The sequence below is a fragment of the Acomys russatus genome, chromosome 17 (assembly GCF_903995435.1).
Source record: "Acomys russatus chromosome 17, mAcoRus1.1, whole genome shotgun sequence".
In the NCBI taxonomy this organism is placed as follows: Eukaryota; Metazoa; Chordata; class Mammalia; order Rodentia; family Muridae; genus Acomys; species Acomys russatus.
In genome coordinates, this window is record NC_067153.1 from 6,763,841 (window position 1) to 6,788,984 (window position 25,144).

Below are 25,144 nucleotides of genomic sequence, written 5' to 3' on the forward strand. Positions count from 1 at the left end.
AACGACTAGGCAGGTGTGTGGCAGGGTCCAATTCTCTTAGACGATCCCCAGGAAGCTATGTGGGAAGCTTTGGGGGTGAATGTTAAGTTGCAATGAAGACCTCAGGATGGAGATTACAGTAATAAGAACTCTTCTACTGGCTGAGGTCAACCTAAGAAAGAAGCCATGTCTGCTACAGGTAGCAGGGCCGGGGGCAGGGCTGGTCAAGCCCACTGACGCTCAGATGATGCCCTCATGCATCCTTGATGATGGACATGGGCTGTAGGATTTAACATTTGTCCTACTGGGTTTCCAACTTGCTTTGGTCTAGTTTTTTCTTGCTATACCCCCACTTTCTCCTCTTGGAACGGGCAGTTTGCCTCCATGCCATTGTATGTTGCATTGTATATTATATTGCACATTACATTATACTGAATTGTATATAACTTTCTTTTGATTTTACAGGGTTTCACGGCTAAAAGTTTGCTTCCAGTCTCAAAGGTATTTCAGGTTTTTAAACAGTGTTGAAACTCTTGAGATTAGGGGGATTCGATGCTGCACTGGATAGATGCACTGTGCATTAGGAGATAGCCATGAGCCTTTGGGACCCAGAGACAGGATGCTAGGTCTGAATCTGAGATATTCTCTCTGAAGCTCCTGTTTAAACACTTGGTCCCATCTTCTGACAGTACTTAAAGGTTTTGGAATCATTTGCAGATAGGGCCTGGCTGGCAGAAGTAGGGCAGGTCACTAAGGGCAAGATTTTGAAGGGTATGGCCACCCTTGTCTCCAGGTGTTTCTAATTCCTGGTCTACTATGACGTGAACATTAGTGCACTCTCACTCCCCCGGCCATAAATACAGCTACTGCCATCTGACCTGCAAGTCAAAGCAAATCATTCCAGTCTTAAAGCTGTTCCTATTCTGCCACAGAATTCTAGGTTTAAAGGTTCAAACTTTCCATGTTAAGAGTTTGTCAGTTTTCATGATAATACAGGCCTTTCCTGAGATGCAAGTTTTACTTGACTCCCAGCACTCACTGAGTGCTTATATTGCACAAAGCGGTACAATTGGTGCTTGTGCTCACTGTTATAATTTTTACAGCATTCTTGTGCAGTAGATACTGTCCTCGGGTCTATAAATGCAGAGGAACTGACACTCAGAAAAGGTCAGAATTCTTTACAGCTGCCCCATGAGGGGCTGCAATGATGATTTATAAGGCTTTTGTTTGTTTGTTTGTTTATTGTGAACACTTACTAATTGATCAAAGTAATGGGCTTCATCATGACATTTGCACACATACATTAACACACCAGGTCACACCTGCCCACTACCCTTTATTATTCCTTCCTTTCTCACTTCCCCCTCCCACACGTCTAGTTGTCCCTTCGTACTTCTCTGTCCTCTCAGATTCCTTGCCTTGGAGAACACAGGCAATACTTGTCTGAAACTGGCTCTCATTTAACATGATGACTTCTAGTTCCATCTTCCTGTGAAGAACATAATTTTGTTCTTTATAGCTGAATAAAAATGTCGCATTTTATTTACCCATTCATGTGCTTATGGACATCTAAGCTGATGCTGCAATGTCCTACTGTGGACAGTGCAATGCTAAACAGGGATCTAAGGACACTGCCATAGATCCTTCTGGGTACACGCAGGGTAGTGGAACTGTATTATGTTGGGGGTTTGCTTCCACACTGATGTCCCTGGTGACTGGACGAACTCACATCCTCACCAAGTGTCTAAGGAGTCCTTTTCCCTGGCATCCCTGCCGCAACTCCTCTCTGGAGCCCCGTGACAGCCACTCTGACTGTGGTGAGCTGGAATCTCCACGTATGCTTCTGTCAAGAACCAGATGATTATTGTTACTGTGCCTGATTCCCAGTTTTCTATTTTGCTTCACTGAGTCTCCGTGTTTAGAGTGGTGCCAGCACTGCCCTGTTATTAGCTTACTTTCTTACTGTACCACTGTGCCGCCTTAGCATTATCTCCACAGCCCCGAGCCTTCCTCTTATACCTCTCGGCGACTGACACTACTATCTCCTACTTGTCCCAACAGAAACCCAAGTCACTCACCAGTCTTTTACCATCTCTCCCTTCTCCTCACACAGTATATGCTACGTTCTCTTGACTCGTCACACTCTTCTCCCTAATGTCCTGATATCTCTTTATTTCGTGCCCCTAATACATTTCCCCATCTTTCTGCACGGAATATAAGCGTCACAGGAATAAAAACACAGGATAGTGCCTGGCTCATATTAGATCATAGATGAATACTTGCTAAGTGTGGGGATAAGTGAATTACCCCGTAAGCTGGCTTCTGGCTTTTGATCGCGCAGCTCTCTGATCCTTGGCACTGCTCTATCCTCTCGTTCTCTGCACTGAGACGAGACATTTTTAAAGGCACATCTCGTGTTAATCTTTAAAAAACGTTTCAACTTCTTTATGCATAACAGCTTAAAGGCCCATCTTTGGCTCATCCCTAGCTTTTAACCTTTATCATGAGATTCCCTGTTGCTGTTTCTACTGTATGCATACACGTTCTAGATTTAGTTTCTGAAACTCTGGTGTTTTCAATATGATGTGCTACTGGACTACCATCAGTCCGTCTGTTAAACCCTTTCACCCAGCTAAGTAAACATATGTCTATGTTTAGGATAGGGAGGGTCTTTCTGTTTCTACAGTAGATCAAATTAGTACTGACTTCTGAACATATACCATAGCCCAAACTATCTCTGGGGGAAACAATTCAGCCACCATAATTTGTGTAATTAATTCAGCTAATTCAATTCAACCAAAGTCTGAGTACCTTAGGCATTTTTCTGCTGGCCCTGCTGTCACCCACCCAAAGTGCCCAGTTTCTGACAGTAAGATTTCTAAATGCTTACTGATTTAACTGTTTTGAAATGAGGCATACAATACCTTCATGTGGTGAAAAATTTGGTTTTGTGTTACAATTATTAAGACGGAAAACAAAACATAAGAAAAGGAGTAGAAAGGCCTAGAAAAGAAAGAAGAGAGGTATTCCTCATGGGTGGATGTATTTTGAAAGCCACAAAAAGAAAGAAAATTCAGATGAGCTGTCACCCTGATTAGAGAACACTGCTTAGCTGCTTAGCAGTGGCCTTCCCTTGGAATGTAAACTACTTGATAAAGGGCTTTTAAAGCTACTGAGAAGCGCTCTCTCGCTCTCTCGCGCGCTCTCTCGCGCTCTCTCTCTCTCTCTCTCTCTCTCTCTCTCTCTCTCTCTCTCTCTCTCTCTCTCTCTCTCTCTCTCACTGTTAACAGCCTGCTGGGATGGAAGGAGGAGGAGAGAGCAAGGAAAAAGCATGCTGCCACTGTTTTTAATTGCCTGATTCCTGGGCTCTTAGCTTATTATAATCTTAATATATACAGCCAGTCCCCTTTCCCTCAGTGAACAGCTAGCTTCTCACTTACCTCTAAAGAAGCTTATCTCACAACTTACCTACTCCATAAACTAAAACACCTATCATCTATGGCAAGATGGCCCACTGATAGGGTGCTTGGGGCGGGCCTGACAACCTGCATACGGTCCCAGGATTCCACAGGGTGGCAGAAGAGTGCCAACTCCCGCAAGCCACCCTCTGATGGCCTTCAGAGTGCTGTGGCACTGGATCTGCCTGCACAAGCATGTGAGCACACACACACAATAAAATCCTATAGACAAAGCACATGTGGACCCATCCTTTGTTGTGCAACTTTAAAAATGATTCCGCGTAAATATACCTACCTCTGCTATGCATGCGTGCTTCTCTGAAAGAGAAAATATCTTATGTATGTGTATCTGTACAGGGTGTGTGTGGGCGTGCGTGCGAGCGCGCGTGTGTGTGTGTACTTCCCTGGAGTTTGCATCATAAGTGTGTGTACTGCCACACTTGACTCTTTTGATACATGGGTTCTGGGGATCAAACACAGGTACGAGATAGATACTTTATCAACTGAGCCACCATCTCAGCCCCACAGACATCTTTCACTGATTTCTATTTACTTAATTACTGTGGCAAGGATCTGAAACAGGTATTTCCTCCAGTATCTACAAACAAAGAAATTAAATGTTAACGACAATAGCAACTTGTTCACAGTAACACAGCCAGAGAACATAATATCCAAGCTTGGATCTATCTTATTAAAAATCGTGCACTTAATTCTCTCACGATACTTTCCAAGATATAAATGTGTCTTACTGTAGTTAATAGTTTCATCATTTGCTCAACACTTTCCCATTGTGTGTCTTTCATTTCATAGCAATCTTGGGAATAACTGATACAGGCTCATCTAAGGTCCGGGAAGTTCAAGTGCAGCAGTTAAACTGACAATACTCATCTCTTATTTACTGAAATAGGCTCTTGAGCCACCAAACCCAGTTGTGTGGACTCGTCCTAGACCCCCTCTCTGCAAAACACATGGATTGTGGAGCAAGAGACACCTACTATGCTCACACTGACATCGAGGGATGAAGGCATTTTCAAAAAGGCAAGCTATCTGAAAGCCGGCCACGTCTAGGGAAGAGTGTAAGCCTTGCTGGCTCAAGAGTTTTGTACCTGACTACTGCTCTGCTGCTACCGTCTCTTCTGTAAGCTATAAACGTAAATGCTAAGCATCCTTCTCTGTGTGTCTCAAAGCTCTACTTAGCCACAATGCTATTAACAAAGTCTTAGAGAGTTACACCGTGACTAGGCCTGATTTGCCTGATTAGCTCATATGTATCTTCTCAGTGCGTCCACGCCAAGCCCTCTGCAGAGTCTCAGGGTTACATCCGCTTACTGTTTCAGTCGCTCTGAACCTGGACTCGTCCCTCTCATGTCCACAAGATGACTTGTTACAAAAAGGAGACCAGCTGCCCCACGGCCACATTCTGTGGTGTCATTTCCCTTTGAGCTCATTCAACTTTGTCTACCTGGCTCAGGGATCAGCAAACACTTACTGTAAAAAGAGAGCTTCAATATTTTAGGCTTTGTGATAAAGTCGGCTGTGAGCGTTCAGCTCTGTCGCTGCAGCACGAAAGCCACAGAAAACAGGCAGATAAAGCAGTGCTTGTGCTCCAATAACACAAACGAACGAAAGCAAAATTAAATGTAGAAAGCATACAAAGGACGTGTTGCTTGTTCTGACCAAATTTTCAAAAAATTAATAATAAATAAATAACTCTAAAGGAAACAAACAAAAACAAAAAACTTTCCCTGTTTCATAGAAAGAAACCACAGAAATGTTTAATTCTTTACTCACAGTTGCTTATTTTCAGAGTGCACAGTGAGCTGGGTGGTGGTGGCGCACGCCTTTAATCCCAGCACTCGGGAGGCAGAGGCAGGCGGATCGCTGTGAGTTCGAGGCCAGCCTGGTCTACAAAGTGAGTCCAGGATGGCCAAGGCTACACAGAGAAACCCTGTCTCAGAAAACAAAACAAAACAAAACAGAGTGCACAGTGAGCTTGTCTTTCCTGGTATCAGTACATTTGTTTGTTACAATAGTGCTACAATACTACTGTAAATGGACAGGAAGAGCAAGCGTTTATACATCCAGTGCATTTCAGTCACCTGTCTTCATTACTGGGTTGACGCTAAAGTTTGTTGTTGTTGCTGCTTTTCACCTTCAGCCAACAGACCTATTATGTCAGTGGACGCCTGTGTCCTTCTGATATGAGCCACTAGTCTCTGGCAGCCTCCCTGCTCTGTGATGCAGAATAACCCTCAGTGGTCTGCTGTGCTTGCTATACCACACTGGAACCAATCGCCCATCCCATGACCCCTGAATCCTTTCTGTGACAAATGGTATTTAGTGACCATCATTATGGCTCAGGCTGTGCTCATTGCTCTGGAGCTATTATTGTAATAGTTCACTGGGAAGGCATTAAAAGACACATAATCTTAACGTCTATTAGCAAAGGCTTAATGTACTCAAATTCTTCTAGAAAATAAATCTTGGTTTCAATTGCATAAAAAATTTCTCGGTGGCTCTTATAGAGCTAAAATATGATCTATTTTGAGTTTGGGAAAAAGATTGAATAAATTATATATAAAGTGTTTAAAGTAATAATTAGTAAAAGAGATGAATTTAATACAAATTGAGTAGTACTTTTATTGATATCTTTAAGAGTATTCCAGCATTTGACCCAGTAACTGTACTTTTATGATTTACAGAAATACAAATAAGCAAAGAAAAGTTAACAAGAAGCTTATAAATTATAGCATTAATTGTGAATGTGAGCAAAATTATAAATAATCTAATAATCAACATCAAGAAAATAGTTTATAGAGAAATGATATGTCCAGGTTATATCAAATAATATTCAAAACACATGAGCCAAAGATTAGCATGTTGGCTAAGCATGAATGCTCATTTCATTGAGCCTTAACCAGTCTTGTTTTGTCTTTATTAATGATTCTGAACATTTGATGGAACAGTTTGATTTTTACTTATTTTCTAAATTGGTTGGTGGTGTTTTTAAATGCTTCTGAAGTTAATCTTTCTAACTTTATTAACTATCCAATTACTGTTCTTCTATGTTGTAATTTGTCTATCTTCTAAAGAAAAAAAGAAAATTAAGATTTGATGTAGAAAGTATTTGTGTAAGTCAGTTAATAGCCTTACAACCCACCCTGAGGGAAGGTAGTATACAAATCCAATAACCAAGCATCTTGCCACTTAGAAATTTCAATTAAGAGCAAGCTGGAATAAATTCAGAAAACATTAATAATCTAGCATTCCTGGCTCATCTATCAGTAGGCCCACAAGCAGATAAGTTCTCGTAATGAATTAAGAAGGATGAATGCAAGAAGAATTAAATGAGCTTGTTTGCCAAGGGGCACTGAGTTGAGGGTGGTCTCCAGGAACAATGCAGAGCAGCGGATAGTGTGTGAGACAGCGGGTCCTAGCACCGCCCCAGTGGGGACATCTTGCCACACGCGTTGTTGTTGTAGCTGTCAGGGGTCACAGCTGGTGAGGCTGCTGGGGACTTTTCCTCGCCAGTGGTGTACAAAGAACCTTCCAGCATCGGCATGAGGTTTCCAGGTTGGCACCAGCTTGATTTCTCCATGTTCTATGACGCAAGTATGTGGTGTCTTTGGCAGTAGGGTCTTACCCCTACTTAATTCTAGAAGATCACCAAAAGCAGTAATTGCCTCTCATGTTCTGGGGAGTGTGGATGGGACCCCACTGACCAACAACCTGCAAAGAAATAGCCCATACCTAGCCCGGGCTTGACAGCCTAAGGTACATGGCAAGGGAAGGCACTGTCTCTCTTACAGCCTAACCCCATTTAAATTTCTTTTATAAATGTGTATGCATATATTTTAAGAAGCTTCATTTACTTTTTCAAGTTGTTACGTTAAAAAATTACATAAAATGGGAGGGGACACAGATTTTGCAGCTAAATTATCTAGGTTCAAATCCTAGCCTCCTATTTGTGATTATCTCAAAAACAACCTTGAAAAAGATGAACACCTGGAGAATTCACTTTTTAGTTTGGAAACTCACTAGAAATGTGAGTCATAAATTCAAGGACATGAGAACCTGTTCCAGCTAGTCTGGAAAGATAAATATAACACTGTGTTTATTCACAAATAAAATTACAATAAAAAAATTCCAGAAGAATATACATAAATACTCCTGAAACCTGTGAGCTTACTTATAATGAACATTTCATATATGAAAAGAATTAATATTAATAAGTCAAATTTAGAAATATTATCATAATCTTAACTTATTTCTGCGTGTATCTGTCCGTGTGTGTAAGTGGGAGGAGTAAGCACATGAGTGTGTGCAGAGCATGCTTGGATGCAGAGGAAGATACTGAGTGTCCCTCTCTATTGGTGGCTTACTCCCTTGAGACAGGGCCTTCCACTGAACCTAGGATTAGGCTGGTGGCCTGCAACCCTGAGCAACCCTCCTGTCTGCTTCCCAAAAGTGCTTTGCTTACAGGCTCCATGCACAGTCATTCCTAACTTTTTACATGAGTGCTGGGGATTTGAACTCAGGTCCTCGTGCTTTGTTGCAAGTGTTCATACTTGCTAAGCCATCTTCCAGACTAGCATTATGATTGTTAATAGCTCTTCTCAAATGAAACAGTAAAACATCTATCAAAACACTGGACCCATACTAAAATCTAATACCAATCAAAGAAATTAATAACTTAAATAAATGGAAAGAGTCCATATTCATGGAGTAGAAATTATGACAGATAAGATGACAATTTTTTTTTCCAGAGCAGTCTAGAAGTTTAACACTGGATGATAAAACAAAACAAAACAAAAATATTATCCAGATACTTTCCAGACAAAGAGGGGCTAATTTGATAGCATCTGGTGTAAGGAAATAGTAATCAGAACAATCAGGAAATTCTTATGGAGACGGTAAAGTATTAGACCATCCCACTTATGATGAAAGATGAAACAATTCACACAGGGCAGTGAAAGCAAATGGAGAGCCTAGAACCGACCCAGCAACGTGGTCCCTTACCCTCTCATGGAAGAGCAGCTCTAGAACAGACCCACCAACGTGGTCCCTTACCCTCTCACGGAAGAGCAGCCCCAGAACTGACCCAACAACGCGGTCCCTTACCCTCTCACGGAGGAGTGGCTCAAATGGGAAAGGGTAGCATTTCCAACAAATGGTGCTGAGACCATCTGCAAAAACAAAACTTCTTTACAAACTTTATTATCATAAAGTGATAATTCAAAATGGATCTTAAGTTACAATGTGCAACAATAAGGTTTAGAAAAAAGAGAAAACCCTTCCCAATCTGTAGTTGGGCAAAGGGAATTATAACCAAAACTGTAATTCACAAAACAAAATATTTATAGGCTCAACTTGATCAGATGTTCATGACACTTTGTAGAAGGCATGCTATAGACACAAGAGGAAAGCACATCTAAGACCCCTAAGTTTTCAACAGTAAAATAGAAAACAATTGAAAATGAATAATGAACCTGACCATTTCATCCAAGATGGTGAAAAACACATGTGAGAAGACGCTCAAGAGCAGTAGGCACTCAAAAGCTGCCAAATGAAGCCAGGAGTTACAGCTACCAACACTTTAACAAAAACAGATATGGAGACTACCAAGACTCAGGGAGGCCCCACAGCAAATGCAGCAGGCACACTCACTGCCCAGAATGCAAACTGTTCAGCGCAGTGGAAGACAGTGTGGTGCTTCCTCCTAAGGAACCTGAAGACACAGGAGCGCCCACTCTAGAAAAAGTTAAAGCTCACGTGTACACAAAGCCTCTCCATGAACGTTTAGTAGTACAACAGTGGGAACTGGAAAGGGGCGGGCAAACTGATTAAAGCTGAGGTACATCCACAACAGTGGCTTACCAATAAAAAGGAACAAACTTTTGAAAACTGTGATGATAATGTAACGACTCTCAAAGTTGTGCTAATTAAAGGAATAGTCTCAAATGGTTACCCACAATACCATTTATATGACAATCTCCAAAGCACATAACTAAGATGATTAACACATCACGGCCTATCAAGGCTCAGTACATGTAGGCAGCAGGGGCAACCTTCCGGGGATAGCAGGAGCAAGTCCAAAGTGATGTGACTGCTCTGTCCAGCATTAGGTACCAAGCGCACAAATGTGCACATATGCTAACATTCACAAAACCACACAACAGAGAACACAAGGTCAATGTGCTCCATAATTTTAAAGGTAAGATTAAAAAGTCACCATCTCAGAAGCCGGAACACAAGGAAATCAGTGTACCATCAAGCCTAACAAGAGCTGAAGAGCGCGATTACACTATGGAGACGCCTGCATGGTAAGTCTGTTCAAAAACACAATGACACAGCAAAGACACAGATAGGCGTTAAGAATGACGAGAGTGATAACCACGAATGTAGAAAAGGACTTAAGAGGAAAATCATTTTTAGCTTTGAAGCAAAATGAAAACATAGGTGGAATACTATATTCTAGGAAAATACAAATTAACAAATTTGACATAAAAAGAAATTGGGAAAAATCAAACAAACAAAATCCAAGGAGTTACCCCTCCAAAGGCATACTATATATCCCTAAGTGCTAATAAACATTTAGAACTGTAGTGTCTTTTTATCAAAGCTAACTCCCTACTCAAAACAGAAGTAAGTGTGTGTGTGTGTGTGTGTGTGTGTGTGTGTGTGTGTGTGTGTGTGTGTGTGTATCTGCGCATGTGTGGTTTTTGACAGGATGTTGGGCTGGCCTTGAACTCCTGGGTCTTCCTGCCCCTTACATGCTAGTGTTACAGGTATGTGCCCCCACATTTGGCTTGATTAAAGATGAAAAAGAAAAATAACAAGGTAAAACCAGGGATGTATCTATCCTGTATTCAAATTCTAAATCTCTCTGGCATATCCACACATAAGCACACCAAGCCGGCTACAGTTCACAATTTATTATATATTTTATAACAAATTAGAAGAGTTTAAAGGTTCCTAGCACAAAAAAAATTGAGACGGAATGCTAACTACTCTAATTTGATCATGACATATTGAATATATATATTTTAATTCAATCATTCCTCCATATATATGTATATGATTATGATGCTACTACCATAAATATGTACAGTGTGTGTCAATATAATTAAGAAAAGGCACTCAGTCCCTTACTGTAACAGTGATCTGGGGTTAAGTCAATCAGGCAATTGTATTATGTTTTTATGTGCCCTGTAACCACAGCCAGTGTTTAGCTGGTACTCGGAGAAAGTTGGATTGCAGCACTAGGAAGAAAACGGGCTGGTGTGTACTTTAAATTGCTCTGGGTAGTGCACAACACAGGTGCATTGTATATGGAGCTGAGTTAGGAGACTTGCAACCCAGGCTTGGGCTCAAGTCCCCTTGTTCTGCAAGTTCCCGCCGCCCCGCCCATGCCTTTCAGGAGAGCTGCAGTGTCCCCCCCCCCCCACCCCATCCCCCAGGCCACGCCAACCTGGTCAGAACAGAAGTCTACTACTTCTGCAGCCTCTTCTCCATTATCTTCTTCAGTGAAACAAAGTTTAATCACAGTGGGAACAATGTTCTCTCCAGCCATTCTTACTAAGGCAAAACCACCCATTTCTGCTTACCACAGGACCTACACTGCTCAGAAACACAACTCACATTCCCAGTCTTTAAGGCAAAACAACCACAACTCAGACGCTGAAAACTTCCGTAGTGCTCCATCCACTAAAACCAACAACAGAAAGGATGGATGACCAGCTATGAGACTCAGGCAGGAGAGGGCGGCAGGGCAGGTTTACAAGCGCGAGGAGGAACGAAGGTAGAAAGAAAACAGAGGGTGGCTATAGACTGATCTTACAAGTGCAAAGTTTAATAAATATTAGTAAATGTATTTCAGCATAAAATGTTATTATTACCAACCTGTTATGACACTCTTATGAATGGGAAAATACTCCAACACTAGGAATACCACGAATATAACTTCCGTCAGTTATGGACAAATGAAGTCTTTTATTCAACAAGTATTGTCGGCTATTATACCAACCAAGCATGTTTCACACACATAATTTGCACAAGCACAAAACAATTCCACTCTTCTCATCGGACTTTTTTGTTGTTGCTGTAGAAAATATGTGTCATTTAACATATTTAGACTTTCAATGTATGCATGGTAATAACAGCTAATGTATTCCTTACTGCCATTTAAATAGATTAGTATTAACAACATTTTAACTTCTACTACGGTTTAAGAAAATATGTAGCTCCAATTTAAAAAGATTCTTTGGATTCCCAAACGCCTGACGCCTAGTGAGACTTGCACGCTGAGAACTTGCTGTAACGCACTCCACAGCCCTCTCCAGCACAAGTTACTGGCCTGTCCACTGGTGAGGTAAGTGAGGGATGTTTCTGGTCTGAGACTGCAACAAATAAAGATGCCACCAACATGTACGTGCCTTTCGCACACATTAGGGACTGTGTTGAGTTTCGTACCGAAGAGTAAAGCTGCTGGGCCACAGGACACATCGTATTCGATTTTAATAGACACTGACTTTTCAAAGTGGCAAGTGAGTGTTTCAAGCATGGCTAGCTGAACTGAAATCAGCTCAAAGTACAAAGCTTACATTGTATTCGAAGACTTTGCATGAAAACATAATTCAGAGTATCTCATTAATAATTTTTGCTACTGATTTTATGCATGAACAGTAATGCTTTAGGCATACTGGGCTATATATTAACATTGGGTTTTGTTGACTTTTTTTTTTTTTTAGCATGGCCACTGGGGAGTGTGTGAAAGTACGAGAATGTGTGTGTACATGTGTGTATGGTGTGAGTGTGTGTACACATGTATGTTTCATATCGTAGGCTTATCTATTTGAGATGTTTATGAGCTTTTGAGAACCCAAGACTCTCTAAAGGTGGCAGTTGCTAAAGAGGTAGCTTCCCTCGTGCAGACAGTGAAGGAGGCAAGAAGACAAGCCGGGCAGCAGAGACAGCGTATGCCAAGGCCGGGAGAGGAGAGAAACACACCATACAGCAGGGGCTCAGTGAAGGAAGAGCCGGGATATGAGATGCTGCTGGGTCCCCCGCCAACCCCCTTTCATTCCTTATATGTAGTACGTATGGACGCGCAGAAGTCAGAGGGTAACTTGTGGGAATTGAGTCTTTTCTTTCTTCAGGTGGGTCTTGAGATGGAAGTCAGGTGGTCAAGTTAGATGGCAAGTGTGTTTACCAGCTGAACCGCTCACTGGCCCTACTGCTAGACTTTATGAAAGAAAGTTACATAAATAAATCCGCATTTATTTCAGACTTGTATGCATGGCATGACTGAATCAATCCTGGACTAGTTAGTAAAAATTACTAATATTAATAACAAAGCAATCGGCCTCTGCACATAGAAAGCAGAAGTAGTGCAAGAAGCACCAGAGCAAAATCACTAGTCTTGGGTCATCTTTCCTCAGGGGGCCACGTCACACTGACTTTTTTTTTTTTTTTTTTTTTTTTTTTTTTCTGTAAAGCTGTTTTGTATTCTACTAGGTTTCGTTATGAGAACAGCAACAAAAAAAAACTTGAATGTCACACTTCAGAACGCGCTAGGAATATGCATCTGTTTTGCATTTTTTCTTCCTTGTATCTGAAGGGCTAAGGCCCAGCCGCTAAGCATTCTACTGTGTGCGCTTCACTCTAACACTGAAGGGCCGATACCATTTTTATTTCTCTAAAAACTGGAACATTTAAGTGAATTCAGGGAGGCACGAAGCTGGGCTCTTTCAACAGCGTGAGAGCATCAGCTTAAAACAACTTCATTATACTGATCCTGGACAGGGCACTGAGTTATCAAATATTTAAGAAAAGAACTAAAGAATTGTTCTGTCAGATCCATCTATGCTGATGTCCTGGAAGCTGCTAAAACTGTATCTTTTACAAATAACACACAGGATATCCAGTAAAAAGGTGACAGGTCACTTTATTCTTCCAAATTTCTTCTGAAATTCACCAACCTATTAATATATATTCCTGACTACTCCAACGACGTAAGGCATTTTACTGATCACTTACTTCAAAGCACTGAATTTGGGCAAAAATGTGCTTGAAATCTAGCTTTCCTACCCTGGGATTCTTGCCTGTTCAACTCCTAAGACTTCATGAGGGCGAGGCTGGGAGCTGAGTTTCCCATGACGCCTTGAGCTTCTCCCACAACCCATCTTCCTAGACGTTCTTGTCATTTGCTGTCTCCGTGGCCCATCACAGCTTCCGCCTAGAGCGCAGCATGGACAGCATCACTTCTCACACGGGTGTCCTCACTGTTCTCTTTTCTAGATGGAATAACAGGAATTCCCCCAAGGGTCCAAACTGCTAGACTGAACGGAAGGACCAGAAATCACCCTCAGTGTTCATGTCACATGACTTGAAGACACTAGATAGTAACCATCAGATGCAATTACATCTTCCCACCCCAAGCCCCACCTCCAAGTACAACACACTGGTACTTCCCTCCTCCTCTCCTCCCTCCCCCAGGGAAGAAAGAGGAAGTACCTTGTTTATCTGTCCACAGGACAATACCCATCTACCTCAGCTCCACCAGCCTGCCCCCACCACTAGTGCCTCTCACCAGACTTAGAGCCGAAGCTCCCTGACTACCCTGTCTACTTCAAATGTTCCGCACTGTGCAGCAGCATTGATCACGTCAAGAGAAAAAGTGTGTCGTGTCATTTACACCTCTCCAGTAGTTAGCTTGTAAAATAAAACCCAGGCTTCACCACGGTCTTCAAGGTTCCTGGTCCCTCCACTCACCTTGCTCTGCCTCCTTGTAGCCCACCATGCTTTTTTTTTTTTTTTTTACATTTTTTTCCTTTTTTTTTTTTATTAATTTATTCTTGTTACATCTCAATGTTTATCCCATCCCTTGTATCCTCCCATTCCTCCCTCCCTCCCATTTTCCCATTATTCCCCTCCCCTATGACTGTTCCTGAGGGGGATTACCTCCCCTTGTATATTCTCATAGGGTATCAAGTCTCTTCTTGGCTACCTGCTGTCCTTCCTCTGAGTGCCACCAGGTCTCCCCCTCCAGGGGACATGGTCAAATGTGGGGCACCAGAGTACGTGAGAAAGTCATATCACACTCTCCACTCAACTGTGGAGAATATTCTGACCATTGGCTAGATCAGGGAAGGGGTTTAAAGTTTACCTCCTGTATTGTCCTTGGCTGGTGCCTTAGTTTGAGTGGGACCCCTGGGCCCAAATCTGCCTATCATATTGTTCTACTTGTAGGTTTCTAGGACCCTCTGTATCCTTTTATTTTGCTGTTCTCCCATGCGTCTCTCATTTAGAGTCCCAATAGGATGCCCTCCCCTCTGTCCCAGTTTCCTGGTAAGTGAAGGCTTTCGGCCCACCATGCTCTTACTCCAGCACACGTGCCAACATCGCTGCAGCACTCCAGCTCTTCCACGTCAGGCTCTGCTGACTCCACGCCCGCCTTTTATTGCTCCCACATACGAGGTTCTCTGACTGTAACTCTCATGCTACCCATCACTTAGGTCTTATAGATGTCCCCCGTGACCGACACCCCAGCCGTAACCGCTCCATTATTTATTATCTCCCTGCTTGTTAATTTCTGCCACGGTGCTTGCATAAATTCACTGAGTAGAGTCTAAGCACCATGAGGCCAGAGACCACGTCTTCCAGGTAGCACCTCACAGTACCAGACATTTGCGAGATGCATGGAGGGCAACGTAGGCTTGGGCAGTAACCCTGACTGCTTCCTAGTGGTTCTATCTCAAGGCAATTCGCAGAACTTCAATTTTTTTCTTTTATTAAAAAACAATGTCCTAGTCTGCTAGTCCTGACTGCTAGGTGGAACCGGCGGGAGCTGCCAACGAATAATGTCTAAGAACAGAACCTGTAACAGTAAATACTGGAAGCTTAATATCATAAATGTCAGTTTCCTTCTCTCTTCTAAGGGTTAGATGGTAAGACCTCACTCACTAAGTTAATTTAACATAGAGATTACATATAATTACATACTATATTATATATACACATACATACATACATTCATACATACATACGTGTAAGTCTATGATAGTAGCAAGTAGTGTACATCCACTACTTCACAAAAGGATGGAGGAAGTAGGACTGAGGAGAGGACAAAGGAGAAAGAACCTTAGAAATTAGAGATCAATTCTATTTCAATTCTTAAACCAGCAAAAACAGATTAATGCTCATTTTACAATTTCAAAGTCAAAATGTTATCTATTTGCTTAAATGTGCATAAACCTCATCTATATCCATCTCCTGTTTAACTTTCACTCTTTTAATATTGGTGATTGTTTGTTTGTTTTTTTAAGAAACAACAAAATGCCTAAGATCAGACACAGAAACTCCCTTATTTTTTCAGGTTTTTTTTGGTTCTCCAAAAAGAGTCTTGGCCCAGGCCTAACATCTCACATTCATACTCTCAGTCTTGGGGAGTCTGGAGCAAGAGGATTGCTATGAGGTTGAGGCCAATCTGGGCTACAGAGCAAGACCCTGGTTTTAAAACATTTAAGTTTAAACATTTTCTTCTCACGGCAGCTCACTTAGGTTCTCTGCAGTGGAGACTATACTTTCTAGGAACCCTCTAAATCACTTACGACACATCCCTCCTGCAATGTAGACAGCTGCCCTTCTAAAAGTTGTCACTCAACATAACCACCTAGAATTGTGAGGAATATGCTGCCTAGTTCCACAGACTTCCTAGGATATCGATATAATTTAGATTCTGAACTCAAAGAAGGGTTCATATTAAGCAATTAATTCAGTTTTATTCAACATATTTTATGTAATCAAGCTTGACTTTCTCAGAAGTAATTGGTATCAGCTTAAAGTTTTTCCCTTCTGTTCTAGTTATTTCTACCAGTTTTCTAAAATTGGAACTTCTAGTCTATTCTTAAGCTAGAAAACTGTTTAGTGTTGCTGAGTGCTCCATACAATTCACGGGAAAAGATTCATTTGTTAACTATAAAATAAAGAGCAAGAAGAAGAGTATCCTGGTCACAACATCTGCAACGGGAGGTGCACGATGAAACTCTTGGCCACAATCAGCTGACAGTTCGATGTGCAATGATGTCACAGGTCAGCCAGTATGCGTCAGGATGAGCAATGATGTCACAGGTCAGCCAGTATGCGTCAGGATGAGTTTTTCCTGCTACTGAATGCTTTAGCAGGAGTAACCTGCAAGTCTTCAAGGCAACTGTAGGATCATAGGCAAATGTTCTAAATTACATTCTGTGGCTTTGTCTAGGGCACTGTTCATCAAATGAAACACTGGGTCCAAAGTTGAAGAGTCCACATCAACAAACGAAGGAAGGAAAGGCAGGGAAAAGGGAGAATGAATGGCAGGCAATATATCCGAGTATATCACAAAGCTAAGGGCAGCAACCTTTGAACTTTATTTCTCTTCTAGATGTATCTAGAAAGCAATGTGCAATTTATTTTAAGGGTTGATTTGAGTGACCATTAGCAAACCTCGACGTAGGAGGCAGACAGGAAAGGACAGAGCAGTGGTGCTGTTACTGCTGGCAAACTGGTCTGGGAAAGAAGCAAAGACTAAGTTCTAATGACCAAAGAGACAGATATTGGGAACTTCCACACTGTGCCAGGACAGGCGCCTTGGTATGAGACCCAGCGCAGGACAATCTCCCTGACAATAGGTCTAGGGTAAAATGCAACTAAGCTTCAGGGTCCCAGGCCTAAACGTCTTAGTCCTTCGGGCTTCCAAAGAAAGCAGATGCCAACCTTTGTTTCTCCTGCTCTCCTGCAAATTCAAGCTATTCAGACAGAAGAACAACTAAACGGTGGGTTACTGGTCCCAGGACAGCTGCCTCAGAAAACACGAACTGTAAGCTGCTGGAGAATCTAAATTCGTTGTCTCCTTTAACACAATTTAAAGTTCAAATGAGACTCTGGCATCTGGAAAGATAACCTGCAGCTGGAATGGTCACATGTCACAGTTCACCCCCAAAATAAGAGGCTATGTAAAGCGTACAAACAATGACAATTTTTAAATCTATATGAAATGTTTCAAAGGTTCGTATTTTGGTTAACAGCCAAGAGTAACTGCAAAAAAAACCAACCCACCAAACAAACAAACAAGTGTTGGAACCCCCTAAATACTGGCTCAAAACTTTTTCCTTATCAGGCCCATGTCAAGTTATTCAGAATATTCACTTGCCTTAATGGACGTTTCTGATTTTATTTATACATCCCCTTCCTTATGTACACATGTGTGTGAGGGTCCTGTGTGCGGGAGAGGATAGTGTGTGAAGGCCGGAGGACGGCTTCTCTTCTTCCACCTTATCTGGGTTCCAAGGACTGACCTCAAGTCACCAGGCTCTATAGGAAACACCTTTACCTACTGAGCTATCTCAACTGTCCTTTATTTTTGAAGCCACACTTGTGTGTGTGTGTGTGCACATGTGCATGCACACATGCAGGTGTATGCGGAGGTCAGAGGTCAGAGGACAACCTTAGGTGTCCTCCCTCAGGTGCCGTCCATCTTTCTGGACCCAGGGAGTCTGGCTGCCTCTGCCTTCCCAAGCATGCCACCCTGCCCAGCTTTTCATTTGAGTTCTGGGGATGGAATTCAGGACTTCAAGCACTTTCCTGAGACATCTCCCAAAATATACTTTTAAAATATTCACATGATTCTCTCAGAGTCCATCCACTGTACATCACATTTTAACATAGCGCATCCGAATTGCACTACTCCTATGAGAGTGCGCAGGTACATAGTTTAACTCTTGCCATAGTTGTTTGTTTGTTTGTTTTCCACTAATATAAACCAAAATCTGGATGAGAAACACACACACACACACACACACACACACACACACACACACACAATACAGAGAATGTCCCTACCTTCAGGTGAACAGTTCCTTTTAGCTCTGCCATAGAGTTGAATGTTTTGTCCATCTCACTGCCTCTTATTTTCTTATCATTTGAAAGTCAAGCACTTGGCGACATCCTCCTTTGGGATAATCTCCTGACAGCTTAATAAATATGATCCCACAATGTTGGAAAAAGGAGTTTTGGCCTTTGACTTCAATTCCTCACTGAAGACAAACCTTTGTAAATAAGGAACCTACCAGAAGGCCACTCTGTGCATCAGTTGAAAAGAATGCACCAAGACCAATACGGCCTTGCAGCCTCTCTACTTCTAAAGGCAAAAGATTTTTAGTCTGACCCCTGGTAGGTAGCATGGGCTTTTTACTTAAGGCTCCACTTATTTATCTAGTCTGACCAGACATCACGTAAACTCAAGTCTGATTACAGCGCAGAGCACACACAACTGGACGCTCCTCATCACCTTAGATTAAGCTATCTCTCATCTTCCTTTCTCCTGGGCCATTATTACCAAACCTAGAGCACAGCTACGCTCACCCCCAGGCTAGAAGAAACAACATAATAGCTTATTGATCTCTGGTGTAGACCCAAACCCACAAGTCAGCAGCCAAACAGGCACGGAACAATCTAAAGTCATGCACTGGGTTTTCAGGTCCCACACGTACACACCGTAGACAGTCACTACATCAAATGTGGACGGACCCATCCTCCTCCTCAGACCAAAACAGAAAACAACACACCAGTCAGCTAAAGGGGCAACACGTCCTGAATTATACTGAAAAGATTACTATTTCTTGGCTGTCAGGAAATGTCAATTTAAGTCCATTATATTTTTCATGTAATATGAATTATCAGGCTTTGAAAATCACCACCATGGTCAATTCCACTGACAAGTCCTTTCCAAAAGAGATGCTACCACATGCTGGGGAACTGGATGTTAACAGAAACCGCCCCCATTTTACTGCCGAATCAGTATTTGTGGCAAATGACTTGGACTTTTTATAAGTAAAATTTACCAAAAAATAAAAGAAGGCAGGGGGGGTTTGTTTCTCCCCTCTCCCCCAAGGAGAAATCAAAACAATACTCCAAGATGGAAATATGAATACCCATTCAAGGTGGTAACTAAGAACGGTGAAGTCAAGAAGAGCCCAAGCTCAGATCTTAAGTGATGAACATCCCTCCTAACTCCCCTTAGCTCTAATTCATACAAAGGACAGTCCCTGACACATCATCAGCCTTCTGCTAACCTTAAATGAGTATCCCTAGCCAGATCACAGACCGGAATAAGGCATCAGTGTTATCACTGTATTAGCGGAGGGCGGGGATGAAATGACAAGTGAACTGGGAGTCAGGGCAGACAAGTACACCCCAGTAGAGAAAGGCAGAGGTGGGGCTGGAAACTATTTTCTGGCCTTCTCTTGCGTGCTGCTACTGGGGAACAAGATCCTACACGCCTGGGACCCACGGAGCCCGGGGCACCGAGGTGGAGGGGTGGGGAAGCAAGCAAGCAAGCGAGGTGCCTTAGCAGGGAACGAGGACCAAGAGAGATGAACGCGAGGGCAATTTCACCCAGAAGAGAACTTCCTGCCTCGAGAAGGATCTGGGGTGGCGGTGGCAGGACCGTCCCGGAGGCGACCTCCCCTACGTTGTCTCACGGTCACATCTTTGTGCGAGAGGACTATGCACCCGGCAGCGAGCGCTAGAGGGGCGAGCAGCCGGGGCCCTCGCGCCGCCCGGCTGGGAAGTCGGTCCACACGCCGTAGCTCCGGCAGGGACCCCTGGCCGGGACGGGCCCGCCTCCCTCGCCCCGCGGGGTCAGGGGCAGCTAGCGGACCCTAGCATCCCAGCGAGCAGACAGCCCTCCCCGTACAGCCCGCGTGGGTCTTTGTCCCGCCGGTAGCCGGGGTCTCCCGGGTCCCGGTCCTGGAGGCCTGATGGCCCCCCGAGGTCGCCCCAGCTTTGTTCGGTCAGCGGGGCGCAGGGAGGCGGACACTTACCGTACACGCCAGCGAGGAAAAGCAAGAGCCACGCCGACCCCCGCCGCGGAGACTCTTTTGTGCTCCAGCGACGGGCCATACCCACGGCAGATGGAGGGAGTGCGGAGATGGAGGAGGAGGAGGAGGAGGAGGAGGAGCTGGGGCCAGACGCCGCTGCCGCCGAGCCCCTGGTAGCTCCCTGCGCGCTCCGCGGCGGCGGCGGAGGGGGAGGGGCGGGGCCGCTCGCGCGCGCTCCCTCCCGCCGGCCGGGCCTCTGCCGCGCCAGCCCCAAGCCGGCCGGCCTTCCTGGGGGCAGGGACTCGCGGCGCGCACGCCAGCGGGAGGCGACAGGGCTGGCGAATGCGGGGCCGGGGCCTCGCGCCGCACAACTAGCCGGCGCCGCCACCCGCCAGACGGAGCGCGAGCCGGCACCCGCGCCCATCCGTGCACTCGGCAATCCCCTGGCCCGCCTGCCTAGGTTCCCGCCCCGCGCTCCGCTGGACTCGGCCGGGCTCGCGCGGATTTCGCCGCGCCTGGAGCCCGAGTGGCGAGGCAATGCCAATCGATGTGCGAGCGCACGAACGCCGGCCGCGGGGTTCCCGGAGCAAGGGAGCTGGGGGGTGGATGGAGGTAGGGGTGAGAGTAGGGGGGTCCTCGCAGTCCTGGGCCTTGGTGTTGGGGCCCACCCGGCAGATCATCGCGACTGCTGATGGCTACGCGTGGAGGGAGCGTGGGTGGTCGGAGGCTGTGAACTTGGAAGTTCTTTGCTGTGACACCCCCACCCCCACCCCAAAGGTTCCACTTAGTATCTACCCTGAAACAGCGAGTGGGTAGTGGGTCCACGTGGACAGCCCGGTACAGAAGCCTGAACCAGAGGCTCTGTGGATACATCCCGCCGGGCTTCAGGGTCCTGCGCTTCGGGGAAGCCGCAGGGGTGGAGAGGGCTTTTAACACTCGATGGGGGTTGGATGGGCTCTGGACAGCTGTACCTAGCTGGAGTGGACCTGAGGTCCGGGCGTGGAAAGAAGAATATCTCGATTTTCTCCAAGCCTCTACCCAGCTCCTAACAAGTATGACACTTCCTTCCCTTAAGTCCCTGTGGCTCTTCCCCGTCTGTAGTGACACACTGGCACACCAGACCTTCCGCCTTGTTAAAGTGTTTTAGTCTGTGCGGTTTTGTTTGACATCCTTGCCCTTTACAGTCCCTGTCCGCTATTCGCTGAAGATCCGCAATGCCATCTGCTGTACTGTTGACACAGGCTGTATTTGATCCCCGACAACCTTATGAGATAAATATTATCCACGCTTTAAATAAGACAACGAGACTTGAAGAGGTTAACTTATCCCAAACGAGTTATCAATTAAATCATCCGCAAACTTTTTGTTTCCCAATTCCAAACTCGACACTTCCACAGTAATAGGAAACTCAAGCAAAATGTTTAATGCTTACCAGTTATGTTAAATTTTAATAAATCTCTTGGGGGTAAGAATACATTAGGCTTTTCGTGTGTCTCTTGCTGATTTGACCCTTTAACGACCCTTTGAAATTGTATTACAAAAGATAAAAACTTTATTATTGAGTATTACAAAAATTAAGAAATCTTTTACAAGATTTCTTGTAAAATCCTGAACTCGAGAAATGTTCCTTTCACTTGGTTGAGAACGCAGCACTTTTGGTGTTCTTGGTTCTACAATCTTCCTTGTTTTATGATACTATATTCGGATTGCTCGGGTTGTTTGTCTGTCTTGTTTTGCTTTTCAGGGCCCTTTCTGTTTAGTGAGTTTGGGTCAGGCCATAAGCACGGTGAAAAAGTAGGCTGGACAGCCTGCTTCCTATACTCCATCACTTTAGTACCGCTTAGGTAACTCTGTCCCATAAGGAGACACGTGGCACCCACAGAGGGCCCCACTGTCCTTTCATCCCCACTCCTCCACCCACACTTGCTCATCTACTGAGCTGTCTCTTAGACTTGTCCAATGGTCAGACTTTTTGTTATCTAAGCCCCTTGAGCGTTCTTATAAATTTTAATGAGGACTCCAAAGAGCTTCTACTTATACATTAAAATGAAAGTTTTAACCTTTTAATTCTTTTCAGGTGAAACATACAAATCTATATTACCATCCCCCAAACAACAGAAAAGTATCGAGGTTTTTATCCTTGCAGTTCTCCTTTGTGTCTGGCTGAAAACATCTGGATTCTCTGCAGCCAATCTGTTGCAATGTGTTGTTGTAGTGGAAGCATATTAAGAAATTCAGACTTACGGAGATGTACGATTTGGCAAAGAGAAATCTCATATACTTCCTTGAAATAGTTTAAGGCTAACCCACACACACCAAATACAGGCTGAACATCTCGAATCTGAAAATCTAAAGTGCTCAAAAGCACTGAGCAATGAAACACAAAAACAAGAAATAAATAGCCATAACCCCATCCCCCAAGATTTTGAGGTCCCAAGCATTTTGGAAGAAAGAATACACAGCTTCAGAAACCAAAAACTATCACGCTTAGCGGCCTATATTAGAAGATTCAAAGAAAGGTGGCCCCATAGGCAGTTCTAAGGCTATGTGTTCCCTTAAACAAAGGAATTCTACTAGAATTAGATGTTGTTAAGCCACATGCCTTAGAGGAGGCACATTATCAGGCACAGCACACTAGAATCACACTTTATGTTGCCCAAACCACTTTCCTGGCTCTCCAGGCTATACATCAACTAGGTCATATGAAGAAGCACTTGGAAACCCATTAAAACTCTGGCTATAAAGAGGTTTGCATTGGTAACCATTCCACTGAGTGGGGGTACTTACTATGCTTGGATGGTTCAGATTTGTATCCTATAAAGCATAAATCATGCCCTTAAGAAACATATTCTTTATTCTTCTTCTGGGCCCTTATATGCATAAAAAGGTTTCAAGTGATCTTTTATGCCTTCTCAGATTGTTGGGAGTTTTTGTGTTCATGTACTTTTCATAGGGACATTATTTCCACAGAGTCTGAAAGAACTCTGTCAGCCGTTACAGTTTAAGAAAATTTTATTAAAGCCACTCTGAGTTGCTTCTTAATGCTTTTCCAAATGGGTCACATGCTTCTCAAGAACACACAATAAGGAGTGGAGAAGTATGTGAACTTTATTTTGTTTTGTTTTTGGCTTTTTGAGACTGGTTTCTCTGTGTAGTCTTGGCTGTCCTAGATTCGCTTTATAGACCAGGCTGGCATCGAACTCACAGCGATCCACCTCCCTCTGCCTCCTGAGTGCTGGGATTGCAGGCATGCACCACTGCGCCTGGCTCGTGAGTTTCCTTTTCCCTTAGTGTAGTTTAGAAAGGGCCACAATCTTTCACTTTATGACAATATGCCCTTAAATAATCAAAATCCTTTCTAATTCTAAAGATCTTTCTCTTTTGTGTATTATCACATATGGTTTAATTTTTTACTCATGTCATGGGGCAAAAATTCATCTCAATCCGGTGTAAATCGGTGCCCTGTTTGGTGGTATCTGAGGGTATTGTCAGCACAGTCTGGGAATTTAAATCTAGCACTCTGAGCATCATCTTTTATCAGAGAGGAAATTGATGATAGTGGATTCTTCTTGGCACACTTCCAAACGAAAGGCAAATCATCTCCTTGTCACTGGATTATTATTTTCCAAAAGAAAAACAAACTTGGATAATACATATAAATATGAAGAAAAATATTAAAGATGGTAATTAGATAAATGAGAACTCTTCCTAAGAAAAGTGTTTTCCTGGAGTTGACTAATACAGAGTTGCAACTAGGCCATTGGAGTACTAGTTCCCCAGCACTTCATTGTGGTTTTTTACTACACACATGCTTTAGCGTCCTACCATTGCCCCTGCTAGCCAAAGCACAACCCTACTTCTACACAGAAAATCGTTGCATATTTAGTTTTGTCCTCATATCTTCAACTTCTTGATTGCCAAGCCAGACCATTTACCCCTGTATGAACTTGCAACAGCAAGAACATTTTTTTGGTAGACACTTAAAACCATTGCCTCCATCAAGACAAATAAAGGAAAGCATCCAGCTACACACCCTGTTGGTCAGAAATACTCTCAGGCTTGTGTTGTTGAACTGCAAGTTTCTAAACGCATGTCTTTGTCTTCGTATTTAAATTTTTCCTCATGACTAATTGAGAATATGAACTGGAAATTCTCGTTGGATTGGAGCTCATTCCGAGTCCCCATGAGCCCATTAGCAGTGAATCTGGAAACCACGTTGTCAAATGAATGACTCTTTATAGGGACATATTGCTAATTTCAGGCACATACAACTAATTTATTTGTATTCTGCCCAAAGCAAATAGAATTTGAGGCTACCAGTGTGTTTAGCAAATGCAACATGCTGTGGCAGATAAAAGAGATCCGAAGAGTTTTGCGAGGCTGATTTGGATCTACGTGCTTAGCCCTGATAAAACCCTAAACTCTTGTATCTTATATTCTCTCTGATAAAATGGGAGTGGAATGTGGCCTCTTTGATTACATGGCAGTGAACTAATACTATATCGTGTGTGTGTGTGTGTGTGCGTGCGTGCGTGCGTGCGTGCGTGCACGCGCATGCGTATGCCTATGGCATGATTTTCATTTCATCTTCAAACACCTCTCTGAAGTCAATACTGTTATTATCCTCAACGTTCAAATGAACAGATAGGGAGGTTCAGTAGTTTGTTGAGCTCACACAGATGGTGAATGGCGCGCATGTCATTGGTCTATGTTGTATGTAAAGGCAGAAAATCACAGTGGCTGTTATTTAACATATAAGTGGCATAATCAAGGCAGTCATATTCTCTAATGTGCAATTTAAAATGAAATCTGTATGATTATTTTTCTACCTTTTGTTTCAGCAAAATG

General features: G+C 43.5%; 1 protein-coding gene across 2 annotated transcripts in view; it reads right to left on the reverse strand.

The window, feature by feature from the left end:
- Lrp12 (LDL receptor related protein 12) overlaps positions 1–20,426 on the reverse strand; it is a 78,250-nt gene extending 57,824 nt beyond the window's left edge. The window contains exon 1 of one of the 2 annotated variants that reach the window (XM_051159521.1): positions 20,300–20,426. In XM_051159521.1, the coding sequence (XP_051015478.1) occupies positions 20,300–20,378 (79 nt within the window). In that variant the 5' untranslated portion in view covers positions 20,379–20,426. The remainder of the gene's footprint in view (positions 1–20,299) is intronic. The other variant, XM_051159522.1, reaches the window with a different exon arrangement.
- Between the last annotated feature and the right edge of the window lie 4,718 nt (positions 20,427–25,144).